Source organism: Thalassophryne amazonica, chromosome 14 (assembly GCF_902500255.1).
Source record: "Thalassophryne amazonica chromosome 14, fThaAma1.1, whole genome shotgun sequence".
Lineage (NCBI taxonomy): Eukaryota > Metazoa > Chordata > Actinopteri > Batrachoidiformes > Batrachoididae > Thalassophryne > Thalassophryne amazonica.
In genome coordinates this window covers 42,658,122-42,672,769 of record NC_047116.1, presented here as the reverse complement: position 1 = coordinate 42,672,769, position 14,648 = coordinate 42,658,122, and the positions used below count along the sequence as shown (strand labels likewise).

General features: G+C 36.9%; 1 protein-coding gene across 2 annotated transcripts in view; it reads right to left on the bottom strand.

Moving 5' to 3' along the window:
* The window catches only part of chmp2ba (charged multivesicular body protein 2Ba), a 32,909-nt gene extending 18,637 nt beyond the window's left edge, over positions 1-14,272 (bottom strand). For both annotated transcript variants that reach the window (XM_034187247.1, XM_034187246.1), the window contains exons 1-4: positions 14,110-14,272; positions 9,357-9,448; positions 1,252-1,446; positions 230-332 (exon numbers count right to left, since the gene is read on the bottom strand). In XM_034187247.1, the coding sequence (XP_034043138.1) occupies positions 230-332; positions 1,252-1,446; positions 9,357-9,448; positions 14,110-14,143 (424 nt within the window). In that variant the 5' untranslated portion in view covers positions 14,144-14,272. The remainder of the gene's footprint in view (positions 1-229; positions 333-1,251; positions 1,447-9,356; positions 9,449-14,109) is intronic.
* Positions 14,273-14,648: the final 376 nt, after the last annotated feature.

The following is a 14,648-nucleotide window of genomic DNA, read 5'->3' as shown; positions in this document are numbered from 1 at the left end:
AGGAACCCAGCACAGGTACGACTACTATACCAACATACAAAGTCGACAAAAACCAAACCCAATGTTGAATCCGTGAGCTTCGGGAACATTCGTTTATAGCAATCCTGTCGTCTAACACTCAGGCAGTGCAAAGTGCACAAGTATGCATAAAATATTGGAGACAACAGTCACAAAGCGTGTATGACTTGTGAGGCAAGCAACACTAAATAAGTGCACTAAATGCTCTTACTCATGTCTTCAGTCATGCCCATCTTCATGTTCTCCTTCTGAAACTCCTTCATGGTCTTCATCACCTTCTCTGGGTCCATTTTTTGGTTCACCTTTTGCATTGTCTGGAAACATTTTTCAAAGAACATTGTAGAATTCCTGTTTTTGTTTTTCTGAAAACTCTTACACAACAAACTGTAAACTGAAAAAGTGTTTTAACACTGATGCAAGAGCAAAGAGATTTATAATAGTCCTATCAAAACAAAAAGGATGTTCAGTGCTTGTGAATCATGTGCAAGACGACAACTTTTCAAAGCACAAAACTACGGAAGGAATGAGAGCTGCACAGAACTATAAAGAAACAGTTAAACCACTTAATACAAATAAAAGCATTAAAAAAAAAACTAAATTGGGAGCTGAAGGACTTCACCTTGGCTGTTGTGGACATGACATCAGTGTGCACACCTATGAAGCCAAAGAATTTTAGCTTTTGGTTTTAATAACTTGCTTTGAAAATTAATTAATTAACTGTATGAATAAACCAAAAAAATGAATAAACTGTATCCATGTCTAAAGCATCTGCTGTAAAAACAAAACGATTTAGAAATAGATTGCTTTGTAGAGACAGTGATCCTAAAAGCAATAGCTGATCAATAAATGAGGTGAATCTGTTCTACAGCAGAAATACCTTTTGTACAATATACGAGTACTTAAAACACCTTTAGCATGTGTGTAAATGTTATTTGGTACTTTAGACAAATGCATGAACAGAATGTTTTCAACACTGGATACAGGCATCATGAATTCATCCATAATGTTCTACTAAACTGCATTAGATGCTGAGTTTTTCTTACTGGGCACTATGGTGGCACAAGTGGATTAGTACCTTTCCCAAAAAGTAAATCCCTACAATTTGTCAGTTATTTATACATGCTTTCTTGACATCATGTTTGCCATTATACAGTGTAAATTTAATGCACTTCAAAAATAGAAAGAAAACCATGACAGAGCACATGAGCTGAAGGACAGGGTCCAAGACTTCACCTTGGCTGTCGTGGACATGGCACCAGCCATCTTCATCTGTGAGTTCATAAGCTTCGTCTGTGAAGACATGGACGTGACCTTGGAGCTGACGGCATACGTATGATTCTTCTGCTTCCTTAATTGGACGAGCTGCTTTGCGAGCATCTTGCATGCTTCTCTGTTACCGCTCTTTGCCATTTTCTTGATCTCTAATTCCTGGGAAACAGAACACCGCAAATCCAGATCAAAGAAATAGGGACCCTTCCTCAAAAATTATAAGAATTAGCAGACAAAAAAAAAAAAAAAAGACTAACATAGTTCAGGGCTGACATAACAAAAACATGACATTGCAGACTAGCTGCAGTAGAACATCTTGACTAATTACCATTCAAAGTAATGTTTTGAGAACCTGAGTGTGAGTGAGCTCTGGCAATTTTCCACATTTTCCTAAGATGGCAACTTTGTGTAAAACAGCCCATCAAGACTGACGAGAGAGTCAGAGAGGAATACAGGAGCCTTGTGAGTTGTAAACTTATCGAGCAATCACATGCAGACATCATTTTGTGATACACGTCTGAAGCAGTTTAGAAGAATGTCATTCCATCTCAGAGGGATGCTTCTCGTCTTCTCCCCAACCATTACCTGGCAGGCATTTATCTTATGCCTTCACACATCATCTGTCTGCATGTTATAAGCTACAGCTGCAACTTCACTGTGTCGCTAAGTGAGCAGAAAGCCCAGAGCAAAACACTGGACTTAAATGTGTGACATAAAATACATTAATCACAAGAACAGTTTTATACATACGAGTGATTCTTTAACTACGGGCACTATTGGCCTTGTAAATGTAATTTCCACCACACCATTGCCTTACAATATAAAGCGCCTTGGGGCAACTGTTTGTTGTGATTTGGCGCTATATACATGTGCTCTGATGTCACTATTTATCTCCATAGAAACTACCCAAACAGTCTTTCATACAAACTGTTTAGGGACATTACAGTGTTGTGGTGGAAATTACAGCAATAGTGTGGGACAACTACATTTTGTTTAAAAAAAAAAATCACAACAGTTGTATGACATTGAATACCCCAATTATGTTTTGATTATTTTACTGATATTTTATTCAGAGATATTTTAAAACATTAGAAAAAACGTTTCTTTACCATTCATTTTTATCATTGAAGATCAAAAGTCTGGGTGTGGAACAAGCACAAAACGGCAATATTTGCATATAATGATGCTGAAAAAAGGTGAAAAAGTCATCACAGACTACTAGAACAAATTTCTTAACACACTTTCATTGTAAAGATAACTATAAAAGTGTGAAATTTCCCCTTTTTTCTGTTTTTCATACAATATGATCAAAGGACATAAGTGCCCGTAGTCTAAGAATCACCCATACATACAGTAAAACTTATATATAATGGATTCAGGTGGACCAGCAAATTTTACCCGTTATAATCGGAATCCACTATATGTATGAAACGGACAAAATCCAAAATTCAGAAAATCACATTGTATAATTTTTAAATAATTAACTTGCATTTTATTGCATGAAATAAATATTTGATCAACCGTTGGTGCAATTATTAGAAAATGGAAGAAACACAAGATGACTGTCAATCTTCCTTGGTCTGGGGCTCCATGCAAGATCTTGCTTCGTGGAGGATGATTCTGAGAAAGCCAAGAACTACATGAGAGGACCTGATCAATGACCTGAAGACAGCTGGGACCACAGTCACAAAGATTACATTAGTAACACGCTACCAAAATAGAGCTTTTTGGTATCAACTCCACTCAACGGGTTTGAAGGATGAGAACAACCCCAAGGACACCGTCCAACCATGAAGTATGGGGGTGGAAACATCATTTTTGGGGTGCTTTTCCACAAAGGAGCAGTGGTGGGCACAGCTAACCAAAAAGTTAGCTTTGATAACCACTAATCACATAACGGAAAAGTTACCTTTTATGGCGATAAACCAATAAACTGCTTTATTACAGATAACCGATAATTAGTATTAGCAGTATTAGTAACCGATAGTATTGATTTGGAGGTGACCACATCAGATCATTGTTGGCTTCTGATAAACCAGTTTCACTTTAAGCGCCACAGGCACTGCTGGGTAAATTCAAGGAACACAAACGCAAAGAAAAATTAACAAACAAAAAAATATAGCCCCAACACTGTAATCTTTCAAAAGCAGTAAAACACAGTATTAGAAGTCACAGTTTATCTCGGTATTAGGTACACCATCATTTACAAGCTAAAGGCTGCCACTTTTTTCGCATGCTTTGAACCCAAAAACAACCGAAATACATCCATTAATGCACTGATTGGCAGAGTAAAATACACGTAGTAAATATAAATTCTTACCTGTTAGTTTCAGTGGGATTCATCTGAATACATAATCCACATAGTGTTCTTTTTTTAAAATCCAAAACAATGTCTAAACGTGAAGAAATGTCCCTCCCTCTGTACACACAGCTGCGTCATGAGAGCTCCTCTCCCCCACTGAGTCGTGGCGATTAAATTACAGCCACAAAGAAATAAAATAAGGTTAAAATTAGACTGTGTTTGTCTTTGCATCGAGTGGACGACTCACTGTAATGTCCAAAGTGAACCTGAACGCCACTACCCACGATGCTCCCTGCGCCGACCGGCCAATCACGTTTTGAGCTTAATGATGACATCATCAGCAAGCGGCAGGCAGACAGCCTGCTACAAACACACAACAGACAGACTAAAATGTTTGATTTTGGGGTTTACAAACATTTTTGACCGTTAAGCTTTGCTCACTTTACCAGCAAAAAAAAAAAAAAAAAAAAAAAAGTGTTATCGGACTGAAAGTTATTGGAACTACATTTATCGGAAGATAATTGGTCCGATGATGGTTTTCAATTTATTTGTTCTTTTACATGAGAATGTACAGTACAAACACAATACATTCACAGTAAGAACAGGAGTAGGATGAAGACTAAGTCTTATTTAGTCCCTACCCTATTCTCACACAAAAAAATACAATAAACAATTAACATAGATGGCCACATACAGTATGATTTTTTTTTTTACATTGTTTTTACAAATAAGACTTCAACATTTCTTTTTTAAATTTATATTTAAATTGAATAATATTTGAACATAATTTTAATTCATTTCCCAAAGAGTTCCATAACTTAACTCCAGCATATGAGACACTCATTTGTTTAAGTGTTGTTCTCGAAAAGGGTAATTTAAAATCAAGATTTCGTCTACTATTTTCATCATTCATAATAAAAATATTTTTAAAAATTTGTGGTAACAAATTATGTCAAGCTTTAAACACGATTATCAATGTCTGTAAAGAAATAAGGTCTTGAAGTTTTAACAGCCCTGACTTCAAAAAAAGTCCAGAAGTGTGCGCTTTTGGAGGAGCTCTATGCAGAACTCGTATCACCTTTTTTTGTAAAATAAATAAAGGCATTAAATTAGAATTATAGGAATTACCCCAGACTTCCAAGCAATACATAAAATATGGGAGAATTAAGGAGCAATACAAAATTCTCATTGCATTAAAATTTTACTTTACTCAAAATAGCAAAATTTTTACTGACTTTCTTTTTTATATAGGCAATGTGTTGCTTCCTTTTTAGCTTCTCATCTATAATAACCCCCAAAAATCTAAATTCTGACACTGTTTCAATTTTAATCCCATGAAAAATAAATTCAACAGTATCTCTTTGTCTTTGATTCGTAAATAACATATACTTAGTTTTACTTAAATTCAATGAAAGTTTATTCACATTAAACCAAGTAGGGCCATTTCTTGCTCAACTATATTAAATAATTCATCTAAATTCTTTCCAGAACAAAAAAAATTTGTATCATCTGCAAAAAGTACAAACCTTAATATTTTTGACACATCACATAAATCATTTATATACAAAATAAAACATTTTGGTCCCAAGACAGAACCTTGCGGAATTCCACACTGAATCTTCCTACAGTTTGATACCTGTCCTGCATATTCAACATACTGCTGTCGGTTTTCTAAATAACTTGTCATCCATTTTAACACGACCCCTCTAATTCCATACGCCTGTAACTTGGCTAATAAAATTTGATGATCAAGAGTATCAAAAGCCTTTTTTAAATCGATAAAAACTCCAATTGTATGTTTTTTTGTTATTCAATTCTGTAGCAAGGTCCTCTGTTATTTTCATTAGTGCTAATGCTGTTGATCGATTACTTCTAAACTGACTGTCATGTAACAGGCCATGTTTTTCAATAAAATAATCAAATTTATCTACAAATATTTTTTCCAGAACTTTGGAAAACTGTGAAAGCAAAGATATAGGCCTATAGTTGGTGAGACTGTGACAGTCACCTGACTTAAAAAGGTTTTAAAACTTATCTGAAAAGCTAATACGACAGCAAAAACATTAGCTTCAATAATTATCTGCTATATGCCCACCACTGCAAAGGAGACAGCATGACTGCACAGTATTGAAGGGAGGGTGGATGGGGTCATGTATCGCTAGATTTTGACAAACCTCCTCCTTTCCCCTCAGTAAGAGCATTTAAGATGGGTCATGGCTGGGTCTTCAGCATGACACACACACACACACACACACACACACACACACACACACACACACACACACACACACACACACACACACACACACACACACACACACACACACACACACACACACACACACACACACACACACTGTAGTATGTACACCAATGGTGGCATTTGTGAAGACAGTTTTACCAATCGCTGTCCTGCAGCTGGAACAAAGGATACAGTAAGTTAAAAAAAATTCAGCTGCTCAGATTGTGAAGCAAAGGCCTCATGAAGATTTTGGAATCATCAGCCCTGTTGGCTTTGCATGGTGAAAGATACAAAATTTTACTCAAATCAGGCAAAACCCATTGGTATCGGATCAGTACGGAATGCCGTTCTGCACATACCCAAATGTAAAGTATCTGTATCTGTTTAGAAAAGGTCTGACTCACACAACCATGTCAAAAGAAGTTCCTCTTCTTTCCACATGGCTGTTGGCACATATAGTACACATGCGAAAACATGATGTCCAATTACTTGGTGACTTCTCTGATTCATACAGTTTTTCTTACACAAATCTGAAATTGACTTTTCTCTTTTGTGACTATTCTGTATGCTTTCTAAAACAATGTACTATTTGAGGATCAACTTAGTTCTGTGTTGTTTTTACCCTTTTTTCATATGATGTTTTATTTGTTACACTGTTACCACTACATGAGCAGTGTAATGTAATCGCTCCTGTGAGTGTGTGTAAAATAAAAGCTGGACAGATTTTCACCAAACTTCATGAGAATATTAAAGGGTCACTGTCTCCATACGTTCTTGGAACAAATTGGTCAAAAGCTTTGATGGTGCAGACTGGATGCATTTGAGACCAGGTATCTTCAAAAGATCCTTGGGTAGCACTAGAATGAATGTATCAAATGGGCAGTTATTTAAGGAAAGATGAGGAGTATTACTTGCATTTTGAGGGTACATCAGCTGGCATGTTTTGTTTCTGTGTGTATAATGCTGCGTGTATGCGGTGAAGACCTCAGTGGCTGGAGAAGGCCCGAGGCAAGGCCCACTTTTCACAGGGCTGCAGCAGATGGATGTTACTTTTGAGAAGTGATGATTCACTGGTTGTCTGCCTACGTGGTTGTCATCCAGGAACCCGGGCACTTCAGTGATGTTGTGAATGCAGTGACACACAGTGCCAGTCCATGATCTCAGACTTGACTGAGTGCAAATTTTAGTTAATGGCATTTGAACTTTCTGGAGATTTTTTTTTTTCTTTCATGTTATGTATTACTGATTGTGCTGCACAGCCTTTATGTCTACAGTCCAAAATCCCACATCAATAACTCTTCCTAACCTTTTCCATCATGGCAGTTCTCTTCCCACTCAATATGAAGGACTGAAAAAGGGAATGAGTTAAGGTTTTCACTGGACAGGTAAATAAAGAAAAATGCATGCACACAACGTATTGATTATTCATCAAGCTCCCAAGAGACCAAAGTGTTGACAAATACAAACAGTAAAGGCAGTGCTTTTAGCTTTGGCAAACAGAACCTACACTACTGCCCACAGGGAACCAGTGTGTGGGCACAGGTGTATGAGAAATCCTCTAGAGACTTGAATGGCGCGCTAGCATCCAGCAAGGCAGGCCTCAGAATGGCTATGCTACAACAGCCTGAGCTTTTCTTGTTTATTTCCTTAGTGAGTGCTAAAAGCATCATCTTCAGGAAATACTCTATTATTAATGCTTGAGAGAGAGAGAGAGAGAGAAAGTGGAGCTTTGGAAGGGAAAAAACAGTGATAATAATGAGAAATTCCTTGGCACATGAAAATCTATGACTGCATCAACTGGGAAAAGGAACAGATGAGAGTGGTGGGACTGCCACTGATGTGTTATTACAGTGTTTACTGCCCTGTCAAGAAAGGAGAAGAGAAGGCTGATAAATAAGGACACAACAGGACAGCAGAGGATTTTCCAGATAAACGCCGTCCGTCTTTGTACACGCAGGTGAACAGGTAAAATAGTTACAACTTGACATCGATAGAGGTTTCCATTCAAATATCACATGAACTTTACAGAAATTAGACTTAAGGGAGCCTAAATCCAAAGTTTGTATTGTTGTCTCAGTTTGTTTCACTGTTATTTTTTTTTATGATTCACGTAACAGGATTAAGACTCTGATGTGCTGAAAATGGGATGTACATATCATAATTACAAAATCAAGTTCAACTTGACATTTTAGAGTAACCATTTTACTGTGACCAGAGTTCAAAGCATGTGTGCAAAGCAGTTGTTCAGAGTGTTAGTCGTCAATATTTTAAGTGCAATTTAATGCTTATTTTTGCCGTAATGGTGATAACAATTAACTTATGTTAACAAAATATTTTCTCCCCAAATAGTTAAATAACAAATTAGTAAAATAATATTTAGATTATGAAAATCTATATTTATAGGTTTAAATTTATGTTTTGGTGTGGTCTGAAATGCATTAAAAAAAAAAGAGAGAGAAAAAAATGTTTCTGTCAGAGTGTGCTTACGCGTTAAGATGCATTGAGCTCATCTAGGATTCGGCACAAGAATTCATGACAAATACAGAGAAAGGATTATATATTTTTAACCCCTTGTGTTTAATTATAATAGCAGGCAGTAATTACTGTGTCTAAATATTGAAGGCTTGAAGAGTAGGTTTTCATTCATTTTTAAACTTTCTCAAACCTGAAACTCCCAGCTGATTTAGGAACACGACGAGTATCCAAGGAGGAGTTGGAGGACTTGACTGAGGAAAGGGAAGTGCGGGATGAACTGTTTAATGAACGAATTTATATATATATATATATATATATATATATATATATATATATATATATTATACACACACACAAAATCAGCATACACAGGGGGGCATCAAATGCAAATGGTAAATGGACTGCATTTATATAGCGCTTTTCCATCTGCATCAGATGCTCAAAGCGCTTTACAATTATGCACATTCACCCCCCCAACAAGGCACTCACTACAAACCGTGAGCAATAGGGGATTAAAGACCTTGCCCAAGGGCCCTTAGTGATTTTCCAGTCAAGCGGGGATTTGAACCCAGGATCTTCTGGTCTCAAGCCCAACACCTTAACCACTAGACCATCACCTCCCCAAATGTAGCATACTTCAATTTCATAAATGAAGTAGTCTTTTTCACATGCAAGAAAGTGTTAGAAGTAATTAGTGGAAAGCATGTAGATTTTTTTTTTCTTTTTTGAAGATCTCCTGGGAAGCAATTATGGCAAGTATTACAGTGACTTAATACAAAATTTAGAAGAGGACATAAAAAGGAGAAAATGTCTTTCATCTTTCAGCGAGAGACGACGTGTACTTGTGTGTATGCAGTCTTATGGTGCAGATACATGTCTGAGTGAACATGTGGCTTCTCTGGCCTGAAGCAATCACAAAGGTTCTGTTCCAGATGCATGTGTGCATATTTTGGTTGGGGGTTAAAATGCACTGATGCAATATGGAGAAAGCTACAGAAATGTCCTTACACTGGAATATTGTGGAGCCCAAAGTCTGTGTCTGTGTCTTACCAATTGTTTCTCTTGCTTCTCCAGCTCTGATCTGTTCCTGGCGATGCCTCTCTGAGTGACACGCAACTCCCTCGACTGTGTTCTCATTGCATCTTTGGAGAGACAGAGAGTGTGTCATACTTCCAACAAGTTACAATATGAGACATTCAGAGCAGGCAACACACTGCAAAGCTAAGTGTTAATTGTATAATTCATCAAAATTGCCTAATAAGAAGATCTAAGCTAAAGAATGTTGGCTTCGTCTCCTCATTTCTCATGATCCCAGCATAAATACAGCTCTCAAGATTACTTTTTCTTTTGATTACTCAATCTATTTAGATGCTGAATGTTTTGCTTACATGTGTGTGCACATACACACACACCAGTGATGGTCCATATTTTAAGACATTCTTTAATGCACTGTTAAAGGTTGCTTTGCTCTGGACAATCAGGCTATACATCATTGGACAGTGATGACAGAGTGTGTATGTCGGTGTTAGTTTAACGGTTTAATACAGTATGTTAGAGCTGAAGCTCAAAGCATTTACCCTCAAATCAGTCGAGCGATGTAGAATGCAGCACTTAACTTTTAAGAGACCACAATTAATTATCACACACAGAATCATAAATTGGGGTGGCACTACTTCACTGTTACCTCACAGCAACAAGGTCCAGGGATCGCTTCCCACCTGGTCCTTTCTGTGATGAGTTTGCATGTTCTGCCAGTGTTTGCGTCTGTTCCATCCGGGTGCTCCTGCTTCCTTCCACTTCCAAAGACATGCAGTTTAGGTGAACGGGGAACTTTAAGTTGACCGCGAGTGAGTGTGAATGTGTTTGTCAATCTACATGTGGCTCTATGAAAAACTGGTGGCTTGTCAAAGGTCTACCCCACCTCTCACCCAATGGCTGCTGGGATAGGCTCCACACTGTGACCTTTAAACAATGAATGAATGAAAAATCATTTATTACAGTTACTTGAAATTTTTGGTCCCAAATTTTTTTGTTGCATGAATTCATGAAGCCACTGACTGATGTCACAGATTCAAACCCCACCCACCCACCCATGATGTTCTGACTTCAGTTTCAATGCAACTGAATTGTTCCTGTGGTATTTTGGATTCAGCAAGTGAAATGCTGCTAATTTGAATTCAGATCAGGTAACTGACTTGGCTGTTGCACAACATTCCACAAAAGGTCTTGTGGTGTTTCTGCAGTATGTTGTGGGTCATGGTCCATGTGCACTATGAAGGCTACAAAGCATCTGATTAAAAATGAAGTGATAATATAGACCTAGACACTTTGCATTTTTATACTCAAATGCTGGCAGACATTTATACCTCAGTGTTGTGTGGATCGACTAGATTTCTAATGGATCCAGTACCCCTGTTTCTGTTGTAGAAGATCCATGTTCTGTGGAACTATTTTCCTTCGGCCATCTTTGTTGGCCGTATGCCTTTTCGGGTCAAGTGACGGTGTCACAGGTCATTTCCTGTCGGTGCATAAAAAAAAAAAATACAATAATTTTCTAGGGTAACAAAACATCCCAAGTCTGGGGAGCAATGTGAGTGGATCCAGTGAGTTGGGGATGGTGGAAGGATCACCTGAGTCAGAGGTGAAGGTGGTCCTCAGACTTGGGATGTTTTGTTTTATACCTCAGAAAATTGTTGTATTTTTTTGAAAAACAAATTGCTATTTTGTTATTACATCCTTATTACACTCCACCATACTCAGGGCTGATATAAAAAAAAAAAAAATCGACTTTTTCTAAAAAGTCATGTTTTTTTCCCCGATTTAAATAGACTTCTCTTGATTTAAATCAACTTTTTTCATTTTTATTTAATTCACACTTCTAAATGAGACTATACAATTAATATGGGGGGGGGGGGGTGACTCAAGCATGCTCATCTGTTTCACGTCATGGAAACCGAAGATAAGCACTGGTCTGATTTGCTTCACGGCCTATAATGACTTACTATGGGTGAACAAAATACAAAATTGATGTCCAAAGATTTCTATTCCATCAAAAATCAAGTTTTTAAATATAAAAATTATTTCATTTTTAAAGACACAAATGCCATCTTTAAAATTAAAAATGCATAAACTCGATTTATTTGTAGACATACTGCACATTATCACAACACAGACAGCTGCCGATTGCAATGCAATAAAATGAGTGTAAAAATGATTTAAATCAGATCCAACTTTTTAAATTAATCTTAAAAGAAATATTTTATCAATGAAAATGTATGGTACAATTTTAAAGGTTAAAAGTGCTCACACATTCACCTTTATTCATAAATATTTTATCTTTAGTTCCTTTTTAATATTAAAAGTCCTAAGCACATTAAATGTGCCTAAAACATTTTCATTGTGATGTATCATGTACCGTTAAGAAAATTTTGACATGTAGGTAAAAATTTGTAAAACATATTAAATTATAAACTGATACCAAGTTCTGAGGCAAATAATCTTATGTGGAAGTTATGATTCACAGTAAAATCAGTTAAAAAAAGCAAAGATCACTTCTGAGGGGGAAAAAATGTAACAGTTAAAAACACACCCCCTTTCTCTAAAGTTCAACACTCATGAACATGTCGGAGCGTTGGGCCACTTGTAAGACCGATGTACGTATACGTATAATATGACGCACCAACAACGTCTTAAAGTGGGAGGGATAACGTGCTACAAATGTGCACGATGTCCCTCCATTCACCAAATACCCAGAGACCACGCCAACCAACCAAACCCTGGGCAACACTGGACACACTGTACAAAGAGTGAAAGACGTGGAAAATTAAGAAGCCAGACACAACGGTGGCAGTTCAATGTCACAGCTGAGACCTGACAATGGATTTTCTTTGGAGTGGAGGCAATGCGGCACAGTAAGTACAGTATGGGTGAAGCTGAACTGACAGCGCTGGGAGGAGGAAGGAGGTGGTGACATTTATATTTTAAAAATTGGCTGAACCATCCAATCAGATTTTAAACCCACAAAATGTGCAGATTTCACATTTTATGAAACTTTCACTGTATTTGAATTAAAGAGAAGTGAAGTTTAATTTGCCCTCAGTCTTAAAATCCAGCCCTCTGACTCAGTATAATCAGCAAGTGAAAAGAAATCATTGATTTGTAATTAACTTGACAGAGTGACTAATTTTCCAATTTGACCTTGTAAGGTTGAATATTTAGCCTGGAGTCTTTACACTGAAAATCTTTTTAGACTGTTGGCATCATTGTACATTAATCACTAAAATTAACAACCAGATTTGACAAAGCACAGCTGTTGGTCATGCGTTATTTTTAAATTGCCTATATCTCATATGAACGGTAATAACATTTGGCATCAGACTCTGGTGAATTCTGAGGGCAGGGAAGCACATTTACAATAACAGAAGTAAGAGCCAACAAAAAGTGAGAACACGAGCCAAGGAAGACCTGCATATTCATTATTAGCCAGTTCACAGAAAACTATCAACTAGTCTGATAAACATTAATTTTAGGTTCTACAATTGGAACGCTTCTACTTGCCTCAGTTTTACATCAATGATTAGACAGAACAAAAAGGAATTAAGCCTAGTTTTAGGTTTGGGATAATGTATGTATAAGCTTTCTTCATCAGCAGGACAACAGGGGCGGGGGAACTCATCTCAAATGTCCAAACATTTCTTAATGCACACACATAAAAAAAATAGCATATTTCAGTCTAACAACCTAAAAATTTAATTTCCATATAAAACAAAAGGACAAGATTATTTTACAACTTGCAGAACTTCAAAATTTCAGTATTTTTAGTCACATAACAATGAGAACAATGGTAACATTTTACTTAAGTACATATATAAATATTAATAAACTGGCATGATATACTGATATACTGATGTGGACCACAATAATAACTGCATAGAAATTTCAGGATAAGCACTTCTCAAAGTTATTCAGGCCACCAAATTTACATCAACAAATCAAAGACTAAAAAACATGGCAAAAATCAATAAGGCTGTAATAAACTATTAATTCCATAAACGACTGACTGTCATCCATTGTTATCCAGAGCCCAAATGTCTTTAGTCCACACCAAGAAGACATTCAATTTACTGCCAGACAGGAGTGAAGCAGCTTGTAAAATAAAACCAGGAAAAGTTCATCTTGAAATAAAAGAACATGTTTTTAATTACTCCAAATGATTAACCAATAATCAAAATAGTTGTTAACTTATTAGCCAATTAATGATTGTTGCATGCAGCACCAATCAGTAACATGAAAACTAGTAACTGAAACAAGAAAATACACAACTTAAAATAAAACATATATAATAATAAATAAAGTTAAAATAAACTATTTTAGAAATTGACAAATTTTATACATAGTTTTCTTTGACAATACTATTCACATGTATTTTAATTTATTTTATTTTACTTTATACAGGACAAAACTAAACAGATTGGTATCAATATTTCAATATTGTTGGGGGGAAACAGCGTATAGAGCCTGCTTGAAAGTCACATGACATTTCTGCTTGTGACTACGTTCTGTTCAGTCTCATCAAAATGAACAATGTTTAACACACACACACACATATATATATATATATCATAACTAAAAGAAAAGTACTACATGCTACAGTGAGTGCGACGGCGCCTTGTACAGCTGTTTTTAGATTTATAATCAGCTGTGTGACTGATGAGTCAAACTCAGAACTGGTCAGACAAGTTAAAACACAACGCCAGTCAACACAACCGACTAACACTACTTAGCTAGTACAGTCCAAACTCACCTTCGACAGTCTGCTTCTTCTTGAATAAGGCCATTTTGCTGTGTTATAACAGTTCACAGACCAAACAGAAATCCTACACTATAACGTTAAACTCCAAATAATAAGTCCCCCGTTTAGGCGTCAAACCGAGGCAGCGGCTCAGTTTAGCAGCTCCGGTTTCCTGGTTCAGTGTCTGTTGAAGCTCCGCCTCCTTCAAAGCTCCAGTCGACGTCACGGCGTGAGTCTCATGCTGCCTTCATGACTCACTCGGAAAACAACACAATTCGATAACCTTCAGAACACAATACTGTGTGTGTGTGTGTGTGTGTGTGTGTGTGTGTGTGTGTGTGTGTGTGTGTGTGTGTGTGTGTGTGTGTGTGTGTGTGTGTGTGTGTGTGTGTGTGTGTGTGTGTGTGTGTGTGTGTGTGTGTGTGTGTGTGAGAGAGCATTATTTAACTGAATAATGGGATTGCCCATTATTACTCCACGGGTGAAGGTATGCACTCTCTGACTCCCTCCTAGTTTTACTATAATGCCATAATTTATTTCATTAGCTGCTG